The 27,500-nt window shown below is 36.1% G+C and overlaps 2 protein-coding genes across 2 annotated transcripts in view; one reads left to right on the forward strand and one right to left on the reverse strand.

Annotated features, from left to right (window-relative positions):
* LOC144445177 (glutamate receptor ionotropic, kainate 2-like) overlaps positions 1-10,319 on the forward strand; it is a 60,811-nt gene extending 50,492 nt beyond the window's left edge. Inside the window, exons 6-14 of the mRNA XM_078134719.1 lie at positions 1,920-2,099; positions 2,597-2,701; positions 3,249-3,386; positions 4,238-4,444; positions 5,028-5,381; positions 5,712-5,844; positions 6,984-7,409; positions 8,130-8,269; positions 8,865-10,319. Of these exons, the coding sequence (XP_077990845.1) occupies positions 1,920-2,099; positions 2,597-2,701; positions 3,249-3,386; positions 4,238-4,444; positions 5,028-5,381; positions 5,712-5,844; positions 6,984-7,409; positions 8,130-8,269; positions 8,865-9,080 (1,899 nt within the window). The 3' untranslated portion in view covers positions 9,081-10,319. The remainder of the gene's footprint in view (positions 1-1,919; positions 2,100-2,596; positions 2,702-3,248; positions 3,387-4,237; positions 4,445-5,027; positions 5,382-5,711; positions 5,845-6,983; positions 7,410-8,129; positions 8,270-8,864) is intronic.
* Positions 10,320-12,306: 1,987 nt separating this feature from the next.
* LOC144445240 (PCNA-interacting partner-like) lies at positions 12,307-22,740 on the reverse strand. Its single transcript, XM_078134782.1, is given in 12 exon segments — positions 12,307-12,697; positions 12,785-12,938; positions 13,319-13,400; positions 13,964-14,177; positions 14,603-14,727; positions 15,529-15,683; positions 16,306-16,470; positions 17,367-17,555; positions 18,963-19,238; positions 19,996-20,198; positions 21,143-21,247; positions 22,731-22,740. Coding segments are annotated over 12 exon segments (1,986 nt in total). The 3' UTR covers positions 12,307-12,389.
* Positions 22,741-27,500: the final 4,760 nt, after the last annotated feature.

Here is a 27,500-nt window from a genome sequence, read left to right on the forward strand (position 1 = left end):
GGGGATAAATTGTCATAGACAGAGAACATTCTTACAGCCCCTTGCATTTGGATATATAACCCGATCTACTGGTTTGTTTTCTTTTTTCCTAAATTAGAAACCCATGATTCTATGCAACGTTGTTGTATTAATATTACCTTGTAAATGGAGCCATAAGGATAAATAAAGTTGAATGTTTGCAAACAGACTGGTCAAATCGTCATTCCAATTTATTTATTTATTTATTTATTTGTGCTGCTTTTTGTAGGTTTGCCAAAAAACACCCAATGAAATCTCGCGTGACTGCGAACTCTCGCGTGGTTGCTTAACATCGTTTTCTTTTGAATGGCGACGAAAACAATGTTGAGCAATCACGCGAGATTTCGCAGTCACGCGAGATTTCAGGATTTTTTTAATTGGCAAACCAATAAAAAAAGTCACAAATGAGCTTGAATAAATAAATTAGAATGACGACTTTACCAGTCTCGATTGTAAAGAACACATAAGTTTTAAAAGGAATGAACGTATAAAACGGTATATGCAACATTTTCATGTCTGTATCAGGAGGATAAATTGATGATTTCCCAAGAGATAATTTTTTGTAGGTTAAATACAATGTGAATAATGTAGGTCAGTCCGTGTCTGAGACAGACAAAATTAAACGTTATAAAGTACTACGACATAAAATGTCATTATTTGCAAAGAGATTAATTCAAACCTCGAAATCTTAAAATCACTCCCATAAGGATTATATTGTTAATTTACATCTTGTGGGTTTGACTGCCAAACACGGCAATAAATAAAATAACTCATTTTATAGTGACTATATTTTCACTCAATAAATAGGTTTGTGTTGATGGAAACAATTTGAGTACATTGATTGTAATAGTTGTACTTGTATTAATCAAACTGCAGCTACTTTAGAATATTAAGTAGTACTATTATATTGTTCTCTAGTTGTTTATATGGAATAGAGGCATGATGTGTTTTGTGTGCATACACAAGTATGGTGAATGTGCTGAATAGAGTGAATACAAAAGCGTTCTTTGAGTTCATAGACCCTGAAGTAAAGTCCAGGGATATAGACTGAATTTTTCGCTACGTTTTATCTAAAACTAAAGTCGTCGCCTAGCTCCGATCCGGAGCAGTACTAAGCTTATAACCGCGTACTGATTGAACAGCGAGTGCCCGAGTTCGTGCCTTCGGCACTCACAGTTCCTATCAGTACGCATTAGTATTCAGTGCTACGGATCGAGGCGACGACTTGGTTTTAGATGAAACCACAGACAAGAATAGATGAAACGTAGCAAAAACGGTACGAACGACTGTTGACAGTCTATCCAGGGACTGAATAAACTCCATATAACCTACACTGTATGGTCGACCTGGCAAGCTTTCTCTCCACAGTCTGAACGCTTGCCATGCTGTCCAGCCTGCTACGGCACTGACCAATGTCTATAATTCGTCCCATTGATGTAATTCAATATAAAATGAACATAACATACACTAGAAATGGCCAGTAAGACCAAATTCATTTTCCTGCCATCCCTGACGTGAGAACAATAATAACAACAGTTATGAATATAGATGTCATAGCCCCTGAAAATGAGATAAAATACCTACACCAGCCCTAAACCATATAAATACTGATACACTGCATCCCGTTTTAATATTTGGCATTAGGACGTTAATCCACAAATAATGAAGAAAATAATAGCTATACACATAGTAGCAAGCACGTTGTAGATAAACATTTCTATTCAAGCTAGGGAGTCAACTTTTGATTCGGTAAATAATGAGAATGAGTTAGACAACATACGTCAACCTAGTGTTTCATTCTTGATTACGAATGTCAACTATTGTAGACATTAAATCAATCCAAATCTACCGACTATTTTTTTTACTAACCTTTGACCTATCATCTATATGTTCTCTTCCAGTCATATGCCTATTATATATTCGACTCGGTATTAGCCGTAGCGTACGCACTGAACGAATTATTTGCAGCAGATGGGCTAAAATGGCAACAACCGAAATTTACTAGAGAAACGTGTTCACAGTCAGGGCAACAAGTTATTCCTTGGGAGCCTGGTCAATTTTTGAAAGAAAAAATAGAAACTGTACGTTGGTTTATTATTCTGAGTATGATGAACGATGCATTATTATTATTTATTCTGTCTATGTAGACATATTCACTCGCATTTAACAGACTGAATTGCTTTCCTACACCTTGCAACACTGTCTATAGGTTCAGGGTCCGAGTTTAGGTTCCACTATATGAACCCTGCTCACATCAACGTACAGGCATTGGCTTGAAGTTGAGTTAATAACAAATAACCCGATTCCAAGTACACACTCCTAGGTACATGCATGGCACTACAGTTGAATGTATTTAACATGCCTTGAATATACGCTTGTTATCAGGTCATCGTGTTAGATGTAGGAAAATACTGATACAAGTACAAATGAAATCAGCAAATGCAAAACACATTGTTGATTTTGAATAAAGATTCACTTATTTGATTATGGTACATTTATCTAATAACATTAATAACTTGTACAGGAGAATCGCTTGAATGTTATATTTCACTTCTTGGTTTATTTTTCTCCTGTACAGGTGACAGGACCAGGAACAGCTCACGATCTAGGTTTTACGTCATCACGGACTCCCAAGATTACACAGTTTGATATCATAAATCTTCAGGAAAATGGCGTGGAAGAGGTACATTTTAATTTAATGTATTCATAATTGTCACGTGTCAACGTGGCAATGTCACTCGAGAACATGACTTCATCGATTCTTTTAGGACATCTTCACAGGAAGAATAATGTAATATTATGTATAAATACAGTATATTTGTCATTCATGAATTGGTTTAATTTCAGACTACTTCTCTCAATATAGTGCGTTTTCATGTTATTTTTGACAGCCGCGACATATACAAGAAAAATACAGACACATTTGGGGTAAAAGTATTGCTGAGACACGATGGAGACAGGGGATGGTGTGATATGTGGAAATATACATTGATTGAATTTATCAACTTCCCCCTTCCTCCCGGTCGCTTGTATTTTGATTTCTGAGAATAGGGACGATACTCACCATGTTGCAAGTTTAGCACAGTTCTGTATACTTGTGTAGCTGTCTCAGTAACCGTGACGTCATTTCATGCTATGGAGTACATGAATTGTTAATCTTGTCTGCGAGATATTTGAACATGGTATAAAAAGTGGTTTAAAGAAAGATTACCGAAATTCTTCCATTACAGGTTGGCTTTTGGGAAAATACGAAAACAGGAATAAAGATGAATGAAAGTAAAATTGTGTTCATGGGAAATACCACAGCAGTTCCCACAGATAAAGAAATAGATCTCACTAACATAACCCTGCGTATCACCACAATATTGGTAAGTGATAGTTTAAAGGAACGAAGTCTGTAGCTTTCTTGGTTCTTGCGTTCATTAAGGGGAGTCATTCTTAACTGATAGTGGGCGTTGTTTTATTGGGGATTCATTTTGAAAAAACACCACTTGAAGTGTGTGGGGGTGTCATTTTGGAGAACACCACTTGAAGTGAGGGTGTCACCTTGGAAAAAACCAAGATAAATGTATTTGACATTTTGGTTACATTTGGTGAAATGACCTCTGAACAATTGTGAGTGGGTGGATGGGTGGGTGTGAGTGTGTGGATGAACGGACTGACTGACTGACTGACTTACTGATTGATCTATTGCATGAATGATTGGTTGGTAGGTTGTTTGGTATGTTGTTTGGCTGGCTGGCTGGTTGGTTGGTTGGTTGGTTGGTTGGTGGATGATATATTGATTGATTGATTGATTGATTGATTAATTGATAACAGCAAGGTGATCCCAACATACAAAGAACTATCTCTAACCTAACATACTAGACATAAACATTTTTCTTACTACCAAATCAGAGTGAATATAGCGTTTGAATTAGGTGGCACAAACAAAATACAGGCACTGATAGTGGTGTGCACACATATGAAATGTCACATTTTATCTCACTGTGAACACAAACAAACAGTTTTGTGTTTGATTTGTGTTCAGTGTCATAAAATGTATAATTTACATATGTATATATTTGAACGCTATCAGTGTCTGTATTCTGTTTTATGTAATTTGTAACAAAGAACCTCGTGTGAGAAGTATCAAAAGAATTCGTGCTACCTAATTGAAAAGTCTATAGTCACCCTGGTTTTGTAGTAAATGGTTCTGTTTGTGTGTGTTTAATACCAGGAAACGCCGTTCATGATGATCAATGGAAGCGTTACGAATATGACAAGCAATGACCGTTTCTGGGGTTTCTGTAAGGAATTGTTGGATTATCTACAAGACAGAATGCATTTTAGCTATCAGCTAAATCTCGTACCGGATGGCAACTTTGGAGCACGTGATCCTGTCACTGGTAACTGGTCAGGAATGGTTCGTCAGCTAAAAGACAGGGTAAGTTTTAGTACTAATGTAAAAACAATCCGAGCTGAATGGGTTCATGATGATCAAATTTTGAAGTTCAATATAGGAACAACACCAAGTGGGGATATTAAATAATTATATTTCATCGAAACATACATACATACATACATACATACATACACACATACACACATACACACATACATACATACATACATACATACATACATACGTACGTGCGTGCGTGCGTGCGTGAGTGTATGCACGCACGCACGCGTACCTACATACATATATACATGCATGTATCCATCCATACATCCATCCATCCATCCATCCATCCATCCATCCATGCATAAATACACGCATGTACACATGCAGGCAGATTCACCGACGGACGGACGGACAAACAGACGGAGGGACTAGTGGATGGATGGGGAGCGTCAAGCATATATCATTGGACAGAGGGCGACCGGATGGTTGGACAGATTAGGTAGTGAGATAGGTATATAAACCACAGTTTCTACTGCCATTGATCTACTATGGTGGACAGACAGACTGACAGATTGCTTGTGTATACATTCAATGAGTTTTTTGTTTTTTATTTTATTTCAAGACTGTAGATTTGGCGATGGCGCCATTCACTATCAGCTATGAAAGACAACAAGCCATAGATTTCACCAAACCGTATCTGGATCTAGGACTTACTATGTTGCTAGGCTACGAGAAAAAAGAAGAGAATCTCTTCCGTTTTGCAGAACCATTTAGTGCTGATTTGTGGATCGCCATCTTTGTTTCCATGGTATCATGCGGAGTCTGTGTATCACTATGTAGTTATCTTAGCCCGTATGGTTACCATGGTACTTATATTCAGAGAGTTGATTTATCGGATAAAACTGCACAAGCAACTCATACTATGATGTCATTACCACAAGCGATGTGGTTTGCATTTGCTTCTTGGACACACCAGGTATGTTATAGCGCCACCAGCGTCACTAAACTGCATGCATTTCTTACAAAGTTTTTAACATTCTTTTTCCTACAAGCAGACTATTGCAGTTCCAGTTTCAAAAAGCAAAATTTAGAATATGTGAATGTTTACCAAAATAATGACAAGGAACTCAGCCAAGCTCTTAGAAGGGGGTAATTTTCCCTTTGAATTTGTATGAAACACGTTACAAACGGTGAATCAGTAACACGGTTCTTGAAATCATGAATTTCACACATTTTGTTTAATATCATTGTCTGTATGATAATATGTGCTTTCTGTATTTCAATCTCATCTTATCGATATTAACAGGGTGCAGAGCACAGTCCACGTTGTCTATCAGGTCGTTTAATGGGAGGTATTTGGTGGTTGGCTGTCACTGTTATGATTGCTACTTACACAGCAAATTTAGCTGCATTTCTTACTGCAGCAAGATTGAACAGCGGTGAGTCGAGCACAAGGGACTTGACACGGGGGAGGGGTCGGTGGTTTTTTGGAGAAGGGTCACAATTTTTCACTCAAGTGTTTGGTGGAGGTTTAGTATTTCTTGTGCAGTGAAACACATTCCATTGATAAACGATAGGGTAGTCAGCTTTGTGCGAGGTCGTGGAATTGGTAAACAATTTTCATTCACTAAACTTCTGAAAACACCTGCCCCCTCCCCACTGTAATTTGTGTCCAGTATTTTCTTTCCATTGTATTGTTTTATATGAAGATGTGAACATGTCAGAAAGTTCAGAATTAACACTAATGAATTACTCCATAGGTATTTTCGACAACTGTTTCACTTTACCAAACATTTCTATGACTTTACAAAACGTTAGAAGCATTTAGATACCGGAATATATGACACTTATTTATGTTCGCGTAACGAGAGGCGTGAATCAATAAGCGCATGCGCGCAATGTAATTTACGCGCTCAAGTCTTAAAACTAGCGGGAAATCACTGAAAATTGGTAAATTACTTATAAGTTCGAAGACATATCTGTTAATTTAGTTGTCAATATTATCTGTAGGTAGTGTAGTAGCAAGTTCAAATCTTGAGGAAAAACTTGGTTTTGAATCTGTCATCATGTTAAAACTGTACTAGTTGTAACTGGAGTATCATTTTTCTATCAGACAACAACACATTCAAATTGTTAAAATACCAATAATTAGACATTATAAATGTTAATCAGTGGTCGATATTATCCATAAGCAGTACAGAAACAGGTTAAAATCGTGATCGCCGTTGAGGGCGCTGATTTTTGGGTGTGGACCCAAAATTCAATTTCATTTGATTTATTATGTATACAGCTACAACAAATGCATTTACTACAGGTGATACAATACTGTTCACGTGTACAATATTACCAGTAAATTATTGTACTTAAAAAAACTTTCCAGTTGTAGCTAGTGCATCTTTAATAGTCAATGATGATAATATAAAGTAGTGATAGTGATAGTGGTATTGACATTTGATATCTGCCATTGAGAATATAATAATACACTGTAAATACATTCACATTGTTTCTGAGGTAGTTTTCGGCCACAATTGGGTTGATCTATACACATATATTTTCTGACTTCTCTTTTCGTTGCTAGGCATTAACAGTATTGATGACTTGGCTGCCCAAGCAGAGATCATCTACGGTACAGTAGCAAGCAGCCAACCACAATCGTTCTTCGAACAGTCTGACTCTGATCCGTATCGTCGTATGTGGTCCATGATGCAGTTGGAGGAATCGGAGACGATGGTCAGAGACTCTAGTTATGGTATTAATAAAGTTAGAAAAGGTGGCTATGCTTTCATCTGGGATTCTGCTGTACTGGAGTACGCAGCCAGTAAACCACCTTGTAATATCAGAACTGTGGGACCTGTCTTTGCCAAAATTGGTTACGGAATCGGTTTACAGTACGACTCGCCTTACACGGAAGGATTCACGCTGGAAATATTACGTTTGCGACAGGAAGGGAAGATAGAACAGTTGAACAAAAAATACTTTACAGGGGAATGTAAATCTACATCATGTAAGAGATATGACTATTATGGTTTGGGGTTTGATGAGGCTCGCGAGGGATAGGGGCTAGTTAATATATATCCGGGGAGTGAAATTTGCATATGCCGCGAAAATAGTAATCAACTTGAAAATTATGCATGGCTTTTTAACCAATTAAATCGTGCTTGCGCTTATCATGCAAATGATATTGTAATTATGTTTGTTGGTATTTGTATTGTTAAAATCTTTGTTGTCCCTCTATCTGTTTCATACTTTGAAGTATACTGGCCAATCAAACGGTACATAGATTGCCATGTATACAATTGGGCAATATTGGGCAACAGATGTGAAATAGGTTTTTTTTTGTGTTTCCCGGCAACCGAGTGATAATTATGTGATGTGAAATCATGAAAGACTCTCCAGAACCCACAGTTAATGAAAATACAAAGTTTATTTCCTGGAGTAATGTTTCCCTTTAATAGAATTACATCGGATTTGTAAATTGTGTATTAAACAGCTGTGGGATGATCGTTTGGCAGCTGAGCTATATAATGTACAAATAGATATCAACCCAAGGGATAAAATGAAAACCTATGAAAGGTCACAGCGTCAACAACATAACAGATCTATTAGCAAGATCTACAATCTCTCCAATGTTGTCATGACAACTTAGTCTTAGCAACACCCAGGCACAACACTCTGACATTTTACCGTACAATCAATCTAGTAATTTAATCTATTGTTTTCACAGCAAGTGCATCAGCCAGTGAAAGTACAATAAACCTATACGATATGGCGGGTGTATTCTACTGTTTATTTGGTGGTTTTGCTGTTGGCCTACTTTGTATTATCGGAGAATGGTGCTGGGCTTCCTACAGAGAGGAGAACATGGTAGGAAATCAAGAATGACTATTTTAAATCCAACCACGTCATTTTAAGCTAGCTTAAAGGGGCATATGCTCCGTTTTAGCGTTTTGTTAGGGGTACTCTTTTGCTGCATATACGTGTAACAGTCTATAATTGGCAATCAGTTACAATTGGACAGATTCAAACCTGGTATTTAGGCAGAGAACACAATCGATTTCATGATATAACATGTATGCTAAAACTTTGAGGAAAGCCCGGTTATGTCAGCAACTGTGCAAACAATAGTAGAAAGATAGTGTATGTATATATATCACTAAGAAACTGTTAGTACAATATTACAAATGTTCAACTTGATTCAGAGTTTGAACAATTATATGCATGGTTCTAAATCTGATAGATATTTTCAATCGTTCATGATATTTATTATCGAGATACATACACACGAAGGGAACAAACACTTTTGGGAATATAGCCTCTCTTCTCAAATCAACATTTTCGATAATCTAGAAACCACGGATTCACAAATTATGTTTTGATATCAACCATTTTTAATATAAAAGTTCATTTGTACGTGGAATCAAGACTGACAATGCCACATCGGTTATATTTTCGATTGCAGAGTACCTGTCAATCCTTCCATCGACGATCAGTGTTAACAAGAAAGGACTGTGCATCAAACTGCATATGTTGTTCTGATTCTGACTCGGATGACGAAGTCGTTGTGTCACAGAGACAAGTGCAGAATAATGAACAAAGAGAATTAGACTATGGCTTAGAAAGACAAGAACATCCCAAAACGTTACAAATTTCAATAAAAACACCCTGTATGATGTAGAAAATCAGTGTTTGGTATTAGCCATGTTGACGTTGTAGTGTACTCAGTCCGGATGCCACTAGGATACATGCATAGAGCCATCATGATCAAGTACATGCAGAGCCAATGCAAGAAAATCCCAGGGGAATTTCTTGAAGACTCAAAGAGCTGTAACAAGTCAGACCGGGTCCAGAAAGAGTTCGAGCTCATCTGTGCCCTCATGGATGTCAAACTCTGAGTCGTACTCGCAGTTGGTGTTGGAAGGTTTTTTATGGAATATAAACAGAATTTGTATGTCATCAACCTACAGATGACAACGCAAGCCAGACACACCTTCTCCAAAGTAATACTTATCAAATTAGTAGATTCAGCATTCGTTTCTATTTTTGATAGCAATTTATTGATTTTGTCATTTTTATTGTAGTGAAGACGATTTCGATCGAATAACCATAAAGCAATACGCAGTCATCATTTTAGAGTTAGAAAGGTTATTTTATAGAGAATGTCTGGTGTTAGTAAGTGTATGTGTAGGGGCTAAAACAAGGAACTGTTTCTTATAAATATTTATATTAAATAACAGAAACCAGAATAAAAGAAGCCAGAATTTCCTACTACACTGAAGTACATTATAGAACGCTGGACGTTGAACATTTTATATGCTATTCCAAACTGTAGTTAGTCTTGTCAAGTCTGTGCTCTGCATATGTAATTAACCTATTTACATATATTTTGGATTTCTTCCCAACCGTAATTAGTCTTGTCAAGTCTGTACTCTGCATATGTAATTAATCTATTTACATATATTTTGGGTTTATTCCAAACTGTATTCAGTCTTGTCAAGTCTGTGCTCTGCATATGTAATTAATCTATTTACATATATTTTGGGTTTATTCTAAACTAGTTAGTCTTGTCAAGTCTGCACTCTGCATGTGTAAGTAATCTGTTTACATATATTTTGGGTTTATTCTAAATTGTGGTTAGTCATGTCAAGTCTGTATTCTACATATGTAATCATTCTATTTGAAGATATTTTGGGTTTATTCTAAGCTGTAGTTAGTCTTGTGAAGTCTGTACTCTGCATATGTAATTATTGTATTTCATTTTGGTGTATATGTAGGTATCTGTTTAGAGACAAGTTGTCGATTTGATGTACAATTTGTTTAGGCATCTAGTGCTGTCATGTTAATCTTTTTTGGAGCTATTACTTACTCTTACTTTTCAGTCATTTTTTTGAGATAAATAAAATATTTTTCCCCTAAACTGACTCCATTTGCTTTCAACAAGCACTACACTGATACTGCTGCAGTACACAGTATATTAGGTCCTACTCTAGCTGCTAGACATCAGGCTTTCTCCTGATAGATATGATGGTGGAGAACACCCGAGCTATCATCCTCACTAGAGACCTTCAGTCACCTTCACAGTGAGCAGAATAGCCTGAGGGGTCTAGCAGCAAGACTAATTAGGTACATGATTACTCGAGTATCGGAGCAACACTTTTTGATGGAATGAAAACAATCGTTCACTTGATGGTTAATACTGTTCTGAATCTAGAAATTTAAGCTTTGATGAAAATTTATTCATCAGTCACCACATGTTAAAGGAGATCAAGTTGGGGTGGGGGATGGGCTGTTTTTGTACTAGCTGCATTCTACAGCATGCAACTTCACTACGAGAAATTCAAATATTCAAATTAGCCATGGACTGACCTTTGTACCCTGGGCAGGGAATTCTGGGACTGGCACCCAATTACTATAATGCAGGTGGCACCAAGAGCATACTGTCGCTATCTGATATTTTAACAACCTTACAAGTCAATTAGACAGGAACAATCGACAGAGTGATAGATAGGGACACTGGTGACATCAGCATAAGTAATTGGGCTCCAATCCCACAATTCCCTAGCCCAGTGTACAGAGATCAGTTCATGGTTAATTTCAATAAACTTACGTGTCTTATTTTCAGAGAAGTTGTGTGATGTAATATGGTGAAAGAAACTTGTTGAGACTTTGCTGGACATAAACTAAAGCAGCTAGGACAAAATCAGTCTTGTTGTTTGTTCCATTTTTACGTACCAGTTGGCAACCTGCATTTGATAGACAAGGCTGGGTCTTACTGGCTCATTAGTGGACAACTCTAGAAAAATGACCACCCATAAATTTGCTTTCTAACTATAAATCCTCTACTCATTTGATCAGATTTATATCAGATAGTAAATTTCCTATCGGTCAATGAGTAGTCAAACTGCATTCAAGTATGCCTTTTTGTAGATGTAATACTTTAAGGCAAAAAATTAAAGCAAAGAATTTATTTTTTAAAAAGCAAACAAACATTAATATGATAGAGAGGTACTCATATCTATTGTAACTATCTCTACCATATTTACCTTTCAGAATCCTTAGACTTAACTTCATTTGTCTGCATGAGTGGGAAGGTATGTATTCCCCAAATTTTCAAACATGGGTGTGTGGCCCAAATTCAAACTTGTATATTCCAAAAAACAATAAATGTTAGCGATTTCCAGTTACAATCATCACCTTTATTCTTATGCTGTGAAGGTATTTCTAAACCATGGAAAATATTTCTCGTGTTATCAACCACATAATTATGGAGAAAGATCATTCCATATTTAGGGATCTTTTGGGGTGGCACATTCCTTTATACTTTTCAATTGGTGTAAACACCCCCCCCCCCCCCCCCTGGCATGTAAGCTGAAATTTTGGATATATATGTGTGTGTGTGTGTGTGTGAGCATATAAATGATACAAAGTCTAAAAATAATTAGTTTTATTTACATACAATATACTGAATATATTATATATCACAATATTGAAAAGCAAACGGTTATTTTTACTTTTGAAGAAATATTTTAAACACTAGAAAATGAATTAAATTGAGTTAAAGTAATTGGTAATAATTCTCATGACTCATTTGTCTTTACAAATTAAATGTTGTCAAGTACTTATTTGGCCATCAGCAGCTGTGGAATATCTTCAGGGATGTAGATAAGAGTCAGTAGTTGGCAAACTGCACGATGTTTTACTGTAGGTACTTTTTTCAGGAATTTGTTTCAAATTTCTTTGCTTCAACCAGTATATTTCCATAGGTGAGCAGATTCATAGTCCTGGTTTGTAGGATATTACCACCTACTGTTCACATTTGACTGGCTACTTTTACAATTACCTACATTCCTGGTCTTCAAATACCACACTCTGTATTACAGTCACCCTTGAGATATTGGCAGTCGTCCTACTGCATATGTAACAAGTCATCTTAGTGGTCAAATCATTGTTACCATCTAGCCAAATTGTGATAACTACCAATAAGATATCATTTTCCAAAGAAATGTGTCAGTTGTTTTTGACCTTTCTGTAATGGGATCATTTTCTTCTTTGTCCTTCCTGATGATGGTTTTGGCGCTTTTTTACTGAGATTATTTTTTGGAGCTTTTTTACTCAGATTATTTTCTTTTACACTTATCTCAGGCTCTTTAGATTTTCTTTGTTTTTTTCTGTTGCATTCCATGGGTTTGTTGTGATTCTTATCCTCGCAGTCACTGATTTCATCATCTCCGATTTCTTCTAAGATTCTTTTCCTAAGTTCTGTTCTCCTTTCATGATTGTTGGTATCAGTTCTATCTGCTGTTGTGGCATCTTGATTGACAGGTGCAGTACTACTATGATTGACAGGTGAAGCATCATGATTGACAGGTGAACCATCATGACTGGCATGTATGACATCATGACTGACAGGTGTGACTCCATGATTGACAGGTGATGTACAATCTTCATAGGTTAATCTAGTTGATTCATTCTCTTTCAACAAGTTGTCATCAGCCCAAGCCATACATGATTTATAGCCCATATATGATAAAGATTTCTACAATTAAAAAGAAAAATAATCAGAAATGAATCAAATTTCCTATGTATATCTAACTACATCACACCAACATATGTAAACTCTTATGACAAAACAAACAGCACATTTCAAAATGGATTAAAGTGAGAGGTTGTATTGACATTGTATTCTTCAGGTGATCTGATCTGATTTGTTACCTAGGTGATCTGATTTGTTACCTAGGTGATCTGATTTGTTTCTTAGGTGATCTGATTTGTTTCTTAGGTGATCTGATTTGTTTCTTAGGTGATTTGATCTGATTTGTTACCTAGGTGATCTGATCTGATTTGTTACCTAGGTGATCAGATTTGTTTCTTAGGTGATCTGATTAGTTACTTGACAGTTAGCTTCTTTTAACATACCTTTTTTCCACTAAGGTTTTGAAGCACTCTTTCTCTCAGTGATTGGTTCTCTGGATCAGTTGGACACTCAACATCTGGTGACCTGGTCATAAACCAATCAAATCATTAGTTAGTAGGTGTTATCCTTTATACCTTCTATCATGAAAAGTGTTTTTTTTTGTTGACAAAGTTCTAATATTTCTATCCTCTTCTACAATAATTTATTCAACTTTGAACCAATGAAAAAGGGTATTCAGAAACTCGTCAGTGGCAATTCTATGCTTTGCACATGTAAAAAATGTTTATACATATACATATACATATATATATATATATACATATATACATATATATATATATATATATATATATATATATATATATATATATATATATATATATATATATATATATATATACATACATACATACAGTCACACACACACACACACATCCAGGTTTTAACCACTGCAAGGGAGGGTGTTCTGAGCAAAAGCCCCCTCCCCCCACCCACCCACACACACACACACACAAACACACACATTTTGAGAAAAGGTTACAATGACAGTGCCCAGGGTTCTAACGTGGCTCGGTATGGTAATTCACACCTTCCTAGTGGCTGGGCAGATCATGTACACCAATAGCCTTATTGCTAAAAATACTTACCTAAATTGAGAAAGTAAGGATGGGAATCTGATTGGTGTTTTCTGACTGGAGTAATTGTCAGTTAATACATCCACTGAAGTCATACTAATCTCTTTACTAGCTTCAATGTCTAGTAAAGATTGTAATGTTTTCATGATTTGTCGTCCTGCCATACTTCCACCATTAGCTAAAGACTGTTAATGTGAAATAGAAAGAGTGACATTAGTTGAACTCACTCATACAGACATCTTTGCAAGCTAGTCTGGAAGATAAACACACACACACACACACACAAACCCCTACATACATACATGCATGCATGCTTGTATGTATGTATGTATGTATGTATGTATGTATGTATGTATGTATGTATGTATGTGTGTGTGTGTGTGTGTGTGTGTGTGTGTGTGTGTGTGTGTGTGTGGGTATGTATGTATGCTTGCATGCATATATGTATTTACGTATGTATATACATGTACGTACGGACGTACGTATGTATGTATGTATGTATGTATGTATGTATGTATGTATGTATGTTTGTACATATCAAATAATTCAAACTCCAAAACAGAACTGTTTACACAACTGTGACATCTACTGTGATGATACTTACAAGACGAGGACTTTCACCAAGACGCACACATTTGATCCCATCTCCACACAATGAAGTCACCTCTTTCTGTAATTGTTCAAAGACAACATCCAGACTGGATTTTCTGAGTTTGACATCACTGGATTTACACAATGTTTTCTTGATGACTTGAAGAATTCTACTAATGCCAGATCTGTGGGGGTCAAAGGTCAAAGGTCCGATCAAACAGTAACTTTAAATAAGAAATTTACTCTCTAACACCAGTAGACATGATTAAATATTGAGTAATGAAATTTCTACTAACGGAGTCAAAATGTTGCTTGGAAGAGAATCACAAATTTTTGCCAAAGTCTTGTCAGTGAAAATTTCGGATTTGCTTCCAAGACATTTTTTAAAATTTTTTTTATTCTGTGAGTGGAAATTTCCATTACTAAGTATGAACCCAGAGTACACGAACATTCATTCTTGCATGATTAAAAAATGTTTTAGAACTTGGAATAACATAAGAACCCGTCTACTTGTAACAAAAGTCATTGCCAAAAAATAGACTGTTTAAGAGAATTTAGTTGATTATCAAAATATTTGCTGTATGTTATTAAACTATTTAGGCCTACAAAAAAAATTGTTTGGTTCTAATTACCCAACCCCACCCAGGTTTACACGCTGACCCTGAACTTTTTTTTAACGTATTGGAGAAAGAAATTATAAAATCAAGAAAATTGTGAAGTCTCGCAAGAAATAGTGGATGCGGAAAAAGACATCAACTTAAAAAGAGAATATAAAACTATTCTTCCAATCTGTAATGGCTGTACATCTGATGGGAAGAAACCAATAACACAGAGACCATATGGAAAACAACGGAAAACATAACTACCTGAGCTAGACACTCACATATGAAAAAAAAATTACAAAAATAAAATTAAACATTTACCTACCCTACCTATTCTACAATTGAGCAAAATCAGAAAAACATAATTTTTTTGTTAGGCCTTACCTTGTGTTTGGATCTTCTTCAATAATGGTCTGCATCTTCTGTATCATGTTAACAAATTCACACATTCCTTTGATGTAGGGTGCCAGCGGAGACTCTTCACTGCAAACATGGTGAACGCCACCAAGTCGTGTTTTCATTACAAATGACACAGCAGTCTGGTGGTTGTTAAGATAGAAAAAATAATTAGCATTACAGTTACCATTTGGATGAGGATTGGGTAGATTGGGTAGATTGAGAGATAACATACAGAATGTGCATAAAATAGCACATTTGGATAAGGCCAAAAAAAAAAAATATATATATATCTGGTTCTGGTCAGCGCACGCGTGCCCTGAATACTCCTTTTTTTTCCGATCATTTCTGCTTTCCTGTTCCTTATTTATTCCTGATATCAGGAGAACAAGCAGCTGAACTCTACCCTACAAGCCAAGACTGCTTAAATACAAAGCCTAAACTGCTTCGAAGAAAAAGGAAGTTTTTCAAGAGATAAATAAGATAGAACAGAGTATGTAAAGTGTCAAAAAAATGTGTATTTACTAATTTGCAAAAAAAAGAAAAAAAAAAGAAAAAAAAAATTCGCGTCGTCGCACCACTTTAGAAAGTTTACCCTGACCAGAACCAGATATATATTTTTTTGCCTAACACAAAATCAGGCATTGATCACATGTATAGTGTTCTGCACCCATTATTGGGACCATACCATTATACCAGTGGGATGGTTGACCCTCATTGAGGGATACAACACTATCTGTTTTCAACATATTTTACTGCACTCACCTGACACATAGGCATATTCTTGGTCCTTGCCAATCGTTTTAGAGCTGTGAATGCCAGGTGGTCTAGTTCTCTATCAGGAGTGTTGAGACATCTGGCTAATGCTATTTCATTCCTGGTATTGACCAATAGTGACATGTATGCAAATATAGTCCTTCGGATGTGAATCTGAAATACAATGAGTGTAATGATCCAGTTATCAGAAATCTCACATTCTATAGCCTATAGGGGAATTGCCAGCTATGACAATTTTCAGGATATGCATCAAACAACTGGAGGAACAGACAGTGCATTACAGATAGTATTCCATACTGCTGTACCAACTGTCAACCATGTACCTGGCCATATATGTGCCTTTTCTCTGTAAACTGTGCCTTAAAGTGGCCACATGGATGAGAATTAGGAATTTATTTTTGATTTTTGATTTAATGTCTTCCTACTTGAAAGATCACTGTGAAACAACATTGACTAAGTCTGTGTTTGTAACAAAATAAATTACAAAAGATTAATAAATGTGTAAAATGTTTGTTATTGTATGTACAATAATAAACTTTTTACACTTTTTTTTTTTAATTTTTTTTTTTAGCTTTTTGCAATGTTTAAAGTTACAAACACAGACTTTGTCAATGTTGTTTCACATTGGTTTTTCAAGTAGGAAGCCATGATAAAATTGTTTTATAAATAAAAAATCCAAAATAAATATAATAAATATCCCAACCTCACCCATATGGCTACTTGTGTACTCTGTAACTCTTTAACAGAGCCTTAATGAATCCACAGTAATACTAAAATCATGAAATATTTGAGAAATCAGACTATTAGTATTACCAAAGCACCAAGAACATTACTATTCAAATCTTGGATCCATGCAAAATAAATTAACAAAAAGAACACTCAATATGAGAATGCAGAAATTTTCATTTTTTCCTACAGATGTCCTAGAGAAACTTTCTTCCCCTACTATAACAGTAAAACCTTAATTACAGGGTGAAAGGTCAAAGTGGTTTACTTTATGTACCTTAGTCCCAGTTCCCCATCTCTATTCCCACATCCCTTTGTCTTACCTCAGTAACAGACCTCCTCTGTAGTGATTGATTGTGGGGTGAAAGGTCAGAGTGGTTTACTTCATTCCAATCCTTCACTTCCATTGATAACTGTATGTTTGTTAGTTCTGTGTTACTTTCTTCCAGTGGAGTTTCCACACTGACAAGAGCCACTTGTTGGCTGCCAAATAATCCTGTCAATAACATCAACTGTAACAAGAACAGACATAAAACAATTTACTGATGTTTGAAAACATTCATTTACATAAATCATAACAATTGTACGATTAAGCTACCATCTTCATAACAATATTTATAAATGTGGGCGAATCAATTATAAAAATCCTGACAAAAATTGCATACAATAACACCAAAGTAAAGCCTTTTCTGTATGTACCACAATCGTTTACAGCATCCATATCAAGTGTACAAGTATACTTTTTCATTTGCTAATTGACCACATTAGTTAGAAAGGCCACATGCTAGGTTTGTAAATAAACCAATTGAAACAGTATACTTTTACACTTGATATGAATGCTATAAACAAGAGTAGCACATAGATAAAGTGCTTTACTTCAGTGTTACTCGTTGTAACTTCTGTGACTTTTCTCTCTAATACAGTTGGTATATTGAAGTATGTTTGCAATCTGATTATTGGTGCATAGAACAGGTGTACATGATCAGCCCAGTCAGTAGGAAGGTGTGTCTCTTAGCAAGTAAAGCCAGTGATCTCTTCAGGTTAGTTTGTATGGATGGTTAGTGATTTGCAAAGTAAATTCCATAGCAAAACCACGATAGTTTGCAAAATGATTTGCATAATGGTCATCATTATAATATGCATATGTTCAACATTGAAACATACTTTGACATGTTTAATTTACCAAATACATACATGGACATTATGATCAACCATTTCTCTTCATGTGAAAGTATTATCACGATATTGTCATTCAAAGATTACTAAAACTCAAGGAAGTAGAACACTTTTGAAGCACAGCAGAAACCTGTCAAGCATGGCAGTCTTGGTGGCAAGGATGGTGGTAGCAACATGCTCTCTATATTGGGGAGAACACTGGGTATGTTTGCTGAACTCTGGTTGCTGTGTGTAACCTATGATGGTCAAATGATTAGAATGGCTTGCTCGTTATCTACACGTTGCCAGTACAAGGGTGCACACACGCCACTAAAACTTGCCTCTGAAGAGCTTGAAATAAGTCCATGATTGTGTCCAAGTGTACTGTATAAATGGGAAACTAGTAGGACAGGGGTTGCTATGTGAAGGATTCAATGTCATGTACTTAGACAGGTAGCAGACATTGTATGCTCCCAAAGGAGATTTGGAAGTATAGAGGGCCAATGTGTTGTTATAAATGTAAAGCATTTTAAGCAATGTGGCAAACTGATATATATGCATTATATAGGAGCCATGGAATGAGAATGCAGTTCTCTAAGCACCTTGTTACGAGGGCACATTTGTCATTAAATGGCTAATATTTCTGTATTTTAGAAGCAATGGGACCTGTTTCTTGTAGGACATTGCTAATATTATTTTTTTAAAGTAAATATTTATTCCAATTTAACACAAATGATAATGATTTAATTTATTAATTAACTTGCCTGCATCTTGTCTTGTGGTTGACCTATGATAATATATTTAGTGTTCTTTCTGAAAACATTTGATTTGTTTTCATCCTTTTCTAGATACACTTTCATCCTGTGATATACATCACACATATCAACTGTGTTACATTTCACTAGGAATTCCTTGTAACCATCGGCAACTTTCTGTGTTTGATCAGATTTGATACTCATGTCTGGATCCATCTTTTGATTCATGACACTTTTTGCCATCTGTAAAACATCACTGGTTTCTACATCAAAGTCACCATTTTCCTGCAATTTACAAACAAAAAAATGAGAATGAAAAGATTGTTTATGTCAATAGAATTATGTTTGCTTTGAAGAATACTGCAAACATCAATATTTTCCTTTCTTAAAAATTCTTTGAATCTCCTGTCTGCAACTATTTCTCAAAAACAACATTCTGTACATTATTTATTCTGTCATTGTTAATTTATGCTAATATATGCAGTGGGGTTATAAAATGCATGTTAGCAGCCACATATTATGGAATATAACTTTCCTTCTCATTGATGAAACTTGTCACATTTTCAAGACTCAAAGAAAACTAACATGTCACAATCAGGACATACAGACATGTGTTCAATGTGATGCAATGTGTTTATAATCCACATAATTTAAAGAAGTATTAACACAAATGTACATCACAGAGGATTGTTTATGCAATGGTCAAGCGATATGTTTTGAAATAGTAGTGTTTTTGTCCCACAGTGTTTGTCTCAGGAAAGACCACCACTTCACATTCATTATGAGAACAGGGGCTGTAAAATATCAACAGTGTTGTAAAATATCAACAGGGTTGTAAAATATCAAGTGTTGTAAAATATCAACAGAGATGTAAAATATCAACAGGGTTGTAAAATATCAACAGGGGTTGTAAAATATCAACAGGGTTGTAAAATATCAACAGAACTGTAGAGGCTTAAAATATACTTTGAAAAAAAAGAATAAATATATATATATAATACACACACTTATTAATATTCTTTTATTAGTTTGTAGTTCTTACCTGTTTGTGTAGGTCTGCTAACAATAACTGTATTGCAATGAGGAAGTCCTCTTGACCAATCACAGTCTCTCTCTCATTATTCCCAACTTTGTGTTTGCGGTACAGTGCCAGGATGTAACTTGTTATAGTCAAGACTTGGATTTCACATTGACAGTCATTCACTTCAGACAATGTGTTGTTGGATAATAGTATAACCTGTGTATCTATGTAGATACAAAATAAACGATGGAGTTATAGAGTTAGTGTCCTGTCATATCAGTGTAGCTACACAATACACGTACCAGGGACACACAGACAGGAAGAACAGCGCCCTCACAGTCAATTGTACAAAGGACAATTGAGAACCCAAGTAAGAGAAGGATAGGAAATAAGCTAGTTCTGTTTTGTTCAAATTATTGTTATTTGTGTATAAACAACCCCCCCCCCCCCAAGTAGCATGAGAATTAAAATTTACAATGACAACACTATATAGAAGTGAAATAAAACGTACCAACACATCCCTTGTCACAGAACTTTGAGTCAGTTTTAATGAAATTCAATCATACACAGTGGTGAAGAAGTCCACTCACACGGAGCCCGCAGGTGCTATGTTTGCCGGGCATGGGTGACTCTGGGATAGCCTGTGGACTGACTGGGAAAGCCTTGACAGTTCCACAGCAACATGATATAGAGTGTGCTACATAGCCCTGTCACATAGTCCCAAACTCTGTAGCATTTGTGTTTGTTTGTTTGGGTGTATTTGGTGCATAACAGAAAATCCCTGGGAGGAATTCCCAGCACAAAAATTATTTAAAAAAAAAAAGAAGTCCACTGTCTATGATTCAATGGACATCCTGTTATATCAGACAATAGAAAGGGTTAAAAGGTGCAGGTCTTTTTTTTTTCAAATAAAAGAATTTAAGTTCCTTTTTTTTAAAAGAATGTAATGCAAATGGTTGTAAAATATCACATACCACATACATATCTATATATAAATAACATGCATATTCAATTTAAAATTTCGCAGTACACATGTCCCCTAGAGTGAATGAGTCTTACACAGCATTCAGCCAGAGATCGTGTGACAAACTACAAACTAACTATAGAAACAAACTATATTTGTGAGGTGACATTGCACAAAATCTATATAACAAGGAAATGAAATTACCATCATTAACACTTGTATCTTGTTGTAATAGTTTGTTTACTGTGATGGAGACATCCAAATTATCAGCAGGTTGGATAATGTAATACACCAAGGCTGGCTGACTTTCTGTAAGGATAGGATAATTATCGTCAAAAATTGTGGTTGTACATGCACACATAGACACACATAGGCACATATGGACACACATAGGCACACATATATGTAAGTGTCTCACAGGAGAGAACAGCACTCGATGCAATATTAGTAGCAGAGCATTATAAACTAAATCCACTGAGATGTCATAACATTACTCATAACATGCTTCCTCAGCAAATCAAATGACTGATAAATTGTGATTGTCAAGGTCGATATCTACACTTAGGGGGATATATATATATATTTATAGGCACTCGAATAAATTTGTATGATTAAAAATTTATATATATATATGTGTGTGTGTGTGTGTGTGTGTGTGTGTGTGTGTGTGTGTGTGTGTGTGTATTTGTGGGCTTCAAAATCGTTTACTTTTGCATGGTATGAAGTCTACTTGTACAACTGCCATTTGACAATTGCCATTATACCATAGGCACTCGAATCAATATGTATGATTAAAAATAAAACTGTAAAGAAAATATTTCTTAGTGCCTTAGCTGCAATAATTGTAGCGTCTTGCTGCTGTTTTGAGTTTTTTTTCGTCTGTTTTAGTGACTTTTTAAGTTTTAGTGTTTAACCCGCACCATTTCCATGCCCGCACCAACACTAACTTAAAAAGTCACCAAAACAAACGAAAAAAACCCTCAAAACCGCAGCGAGACGCTACAATTATTGCAGCTATTAGTGCCTATGCATTTAATACCATAGTTAGTAGTACTTCAATGTGTTTACAAACCACAGCTCTAGTATTTCAACCCCCCCCCTCCCCCAATTAAAATAGCAACAACCAAATTTTATAAAACAATAAACTTCCTTAATTCACTGCCATTGCTTGAGCTAATCAACGATGTATTGTTATCGGTTCATCCCTCCAAAAACGGTTGATTTTGTAAACAAAGCGTTGGGGCCAACAGGGGATCGAGATCGCGATTGGCTGCGGCTCTGCATTTCATTTTCAAAATCGAAAATGTGGAAACTGGTTTTGTTTTTTATCGACACCCAAGCTACCTTTCTATTACAGGTGGTTTGAAGTTATCCTGGTTTAGTTGAATCAAAAGGGTATGATCATGTATGACGAATGGAGTCACCCCTACTAGTGACCGGCGGAATACACGACAGTCATGACTGTAGCAATGAAAAACTAGCATATTACTTAGCATTCGGGTTGTTTTTACATTACACTGTTCAACACAGGGTTAGGTCGTACAGTCAGTAACGCAAAAACGCGACTGGTAACGCCGTGATAATACTGGTAGTTGAAATTCAAGTTCTGATTAAATTTACGCTCACTTCCGTGTTGACTGTTGTAAGGGTTTTTGTATTCACAGCCCAGTGTAAAACTGTAACCGTTCTTATTTACCGATCGTCAAAATATACGGGTCATCTGAATAATTCTACATTTCGACCTCGCATCGTGGAAATCAAATCACTAAAAATAATCTGCAATTTCACTTACCGTTGTCCATAATGGCATTTATATGGTATCTTGCCAACGACGACGGAGGTGACAATGTAACACAGCCGGTCGGTACGTTTGTTGAATTAAATTTGCCTCCTTTTAAAATATCGACCAATGGGTGAGATGATCTACAAGTCACGTGGGTGTTGTACGTAAATTAACATAATGAGACCTCTCTCTCTCTCTCTCTCTCTCTCTCTCTCTCTCTCTCTCTCTCTCTCTCTCTCTCTCTCTCTCTCTCTCTCTCTCTCTCTCTCTCTCTCTCTCTCTCTCTCTTTTAGCACGATAGAAATGTCAATTAATTTAATGATTTTTTTTGTTACATCCCAGACGAGTTGAAATTAATTGTTTGTGTACACAACTCATGCTCAACATCAACAATTTCATTTACTGAGTACTGGACCGGCTTTGAATTTGAACAGAGATGCAATATTGAAGTTAACATACTCGTGTTTTATTGTACGGATATTACAATTCTATAAAAAGTGCATAAGTTAACTGTATTGATTCTGTAATCCAAGGTGATAATTCTATGCATTTAGTACATTTTTTAAAAGTGGACACAATTAAATCTATGCTCACAAGATTAAAAACAAAATCTGTAAGTACGGTAGTAAACACCCTTTCTTCTATAATGTCTATAACCCAAATGATATATAATAGGTAAATATTATTTCTAGTAAATAAAATGTCATGAGAAATGAAAACAAGGTACTTCGTGTTGCGGCGCCCTCACCGTGCGCATCGGGCCATCCTTTGCGGCACACATACCGTTGAGGGCGGAACGAAACGACGTATCTTACAGTCGATCACAGTCTTTATTCTTAGAACTTTGCGTTCAATATTTGCGAAATGTGTTTATCTCTGGAAGAACTACTAAACTCGGTTACATACACTAAGAACTGTGTGTGAAGAAAAACAATATAAAAGTTCTGAAAAGCATTGGTATAAATTCATCACAGAAGACGCAATCTTCATTTCCTTGTTTAGTTACGGTATTGTTGGAAAGTTATGAAATGGCTTGAGAATTTGTAGCAAATAAAAATACGTTTGATCCAGGGTTTCAGATCACTGGCTTATTTGTATGACGTCATAGTAAGGATGTAATGACGTAACGTTTTGTCGCTAACACATATCTTGCAATGAACAAACACATTATCATATTTTTTTTTTTTTTTTTTAAATTACTAAATATTAACAACATTTTGTTTAGTTCGATTTTGTTTAGTTCTTGTGATCTTCATGATATATCTTTTGAAGGTATATCCGTTTCGCCGATTAGAAATGGAATAACGAGAGATTTTTAAAACACAGAGCTTGGAATTGGTATTCCGTTTGTCTACCTATTCAACATCGTTGAGGGCGCTCCAGATAAGTGACGTGAACGCCAAATCTCTCAGTCTTAGGATAACATTGTAAAAAAAGAAATCATAGTTTAAAAATTCACAGATTCATTGATCGTCACCATGGATACGAACAATAAATTGTACGTCCCATGGCACATTGATAGGAAGATGACTTTGGCAAGAGCGGCTAAAATTCAAAAAAAAAAATCAAAAAATGATGAAGATTACTACATATATATGTGCTCTAGTATAGTATGGGATAGAAATTGTGATTTCAACATACAGTGGGAATATACGTGTTGCATATCAGATCTAGTATTACTTTCTTTTTAAAAAGTGTCAGAAAAAATATTCATCTATATATATATGTATATAACGTGTCATACAATGACGTACAGGGAAAATATACCATTCGGTAAACCTATAGTCTTCTCTCAGTCGTCATGACATGTAATGCCATGGCAACCAATCCTCCGATACGAAGAATGGAATTCTCATACAATGCTCCTACATTCGTAAAATAACGAGCATTAAATTTAAGAAATAACATCAAATTTAGATAAATATAATACTATGAAATCATACCCTAATAAAGTTGTCTAACTCAGTGTAAACTAACTGCGCATGCTCAATGGAACAATGTATATTTGTCATCATTTCTGGGTGTAAGAATTAGAATTTTCTTGTTAATGCGCCTCCTAAAGTTTTACTATGTTTCCCCACTTGTGCTCAAATAATCGTAATCTAATTCGGGAATGCTATGAAATTTCCGTTCCCGAAATTAAACGTAAAATATGAACCTGACGAAACTAGCTAATAAGCATGTTGTTGCTATGGATACCCTATATGTAGCGAAATACAACACTAGGGAGTTATTCTAAGTTAATTAGTTTCGCCAAATATCTGTGAGATACAATATGCAAGCATACTGTTCAAAGTTTCACGCCGTTACCATGGAAACGTTTGGCTCTTAACCATTCATTCCCCTAGGAAGCCATCTCGGCTTTACTTCGGGTTTTGCCTTTAGGTGATCACCATTTCCGTGAACTTGTATGTCTTTATTTGACGTCAATCTTTCTCTTGGGCGTAGACAAGCGCAGGCCACGGCAACGTCTTCGTACGCCAATTCGTATGTGTAGAAGCCACCTTCAAGACAACCTTTTCTTTTCAAAACTGGGATAGGCAGATATATCTCGCTGCACGTGTACAGGTGATGAAGCTTGTTGTCATCTTTGATGCAGTGGTCACATGTACATGTCACGTGAGTCAGATCTCTTGGAATTCGGTTCTCTTCTGATTGGATGGAATAGGAAAATGGGCACGTACTTCTCTCTTGTGCAGTTGCGTAATAGGGGTCGTTGACTTTAGTAGTGCATTCCTGCGCTTGGGAATTTGAACTTCGTTGAACACCAATTGCTGTCAAACTATCAAACGGTAGCACTGCAATCGTGTTGGTGTGAGGGTACATCGTAGCCCTGTGGTGTTTTGAGATGTTTCGTATGCCAGGATGATCACTACACCCAATGTCGCGGTTACTCCTGACATCGTCACGTTGATTGCGTGGATAGGCAGCTACACATGCGATGATAAACACGGATAAAATGAAAACCACCTGTGGAAGAAAACGGGACCAGTTAAAATGTATGTCATAAAACCACATAACTTCCCCACGTAGTAATTTGTCAAATAAAGCTAAATACAGAAATAAAAGTCACCAAATACTGACAAATCGACATCGGTAGGGGGAAGTCCTACGTGAGTCCAACACGTATGCAAATCCAGTCGACGATCACCACATGACGACGATCACGTGGACCGCTCGACCCTCTCGCGATATTTTCCCGGAACAAGGAACTTAAAAGTGATGACAGGGTTATATCATTCGCACTATACATTGAATATACTATCAGACAAATGACGGCCTCCATTGACATAGTTCTCGTTTGGCCTCATGAAACCCCAGTTTTTTTTATCACTATGGTGAACATGCCATCGTTACTAGGGCTTGGACACACACCTGTCCCAAGATCGCAGTCACCTTGTGTATCGAACACCATATCACATCCAGTAAACGCTGGAGGGGGATGAACGATGATGATTGTGAAGTCTACCCGTGAATAAACAGCGAATAACTAAAACCACATAAGTTAAATTGATATTGAACGTTCTAAAGGTAGACTTAGCTGTAAAGGGAACATATTCTATTTTTTCCGGATCACATGAATGAAATAAACTCACAATATACAATCCCTGAGCATGATGAGTTGAAAATTAAAAAAACAAGATAAAGTTTACATTAAAATCGCTTTACTTTGTTTTAATTATGTACGCATGTTTCGTTAATGATGGTAGAATACACGTCACCTTTGAATTACAGCTAATGTTAACTATAGTTTAAATTAAAACATCTGGACCCGGCTGATGTAAGTGTAAACTTTTCCCGCTGGGGAAAATATCAGTAAAATGTCTGGGACAACACCTGGCTCGAAATTCTAACATTTAGTTCTACAAGTCGCGAAGCCATCGATGATATTGCCAAGGGAGTGAAATTACAAGGGTTGAAAACATTTGGATGGTATCGTACGTGATGCTGATTCGATAAATGGGCTTATTCACCGGAAAATATTGTGTTTAAATTTTTGTGGGTTTTTTTGATAACTTTAAACTTTTTGATTGAATACGGAGCTTGACTTCTGAGTGATAACACGTTGGAGTAAATCAAAGTCGGCAAGTTTTGATCACGTAGTTTAACAGAATATATAAGTGAGTACGCAATCTGAAAGACTTGAAATGTGCTGAAATAATGCAAGTCTCATGATTTGTTACGAATGCTTTTTAACAAAGATTTGGAGAACGTTGACGTTCCACCCAGAAAAGGTCTCAGCAGGGAAAAAAATTAAAACTATCTGACGCTCCAGTGAGTGTGGTAAACCATGATAGCTATTATAATATTGAATTACAGTTCTGGTTGACCACAATTGTCAAGAAGACTTCAACGGAATTAAAGAAAGAAACATAAAAGAATTACATGACTAAATTAAAAAAAAAAAAAACTGGAATGGGTTACTCACGTTATTATAAGGTCCCATCTTACGAAGATACTCTTGAATAGGTCTGATTGTCACGAAAGATGTTACGAATGACTGGTTAATGAGATATGATATGAAGTCTATGCCCCAAGCCACAATAATTGGAAACGGTCGAAGAAACACGCTTTATATACCAGTCAGACTGTCGAATTGAAGGGAGGATATTATTTGAATTGTATACATTTCCGATAACATTTAATTTTAGTTTTTTAGGAAAGTTGATGGGAATTTAATCTCATCGATACGTCATATCAATGTTGTTTTTATCCACCTAGCTAAACTAACGGTGTACGTGTACCTGTACGTGTGACATCATCACCATCATCATCGAG

The sequence above is a fragment of the Glandiceps talaboti genome, chromosome 14 (genome assembly GCF_964340395.1).
Source record: "Glandiceps talaboti chromosome 14, keGlaTala1.1, whole genome shotgun sequence".
Taxonomy (NCBI): domain Eukaryota; kingdom Metazoa; phylum Hemichordata; class Enteropneusta; family Spengelidae; genus Glandiceps; species Glandiceps talaboti.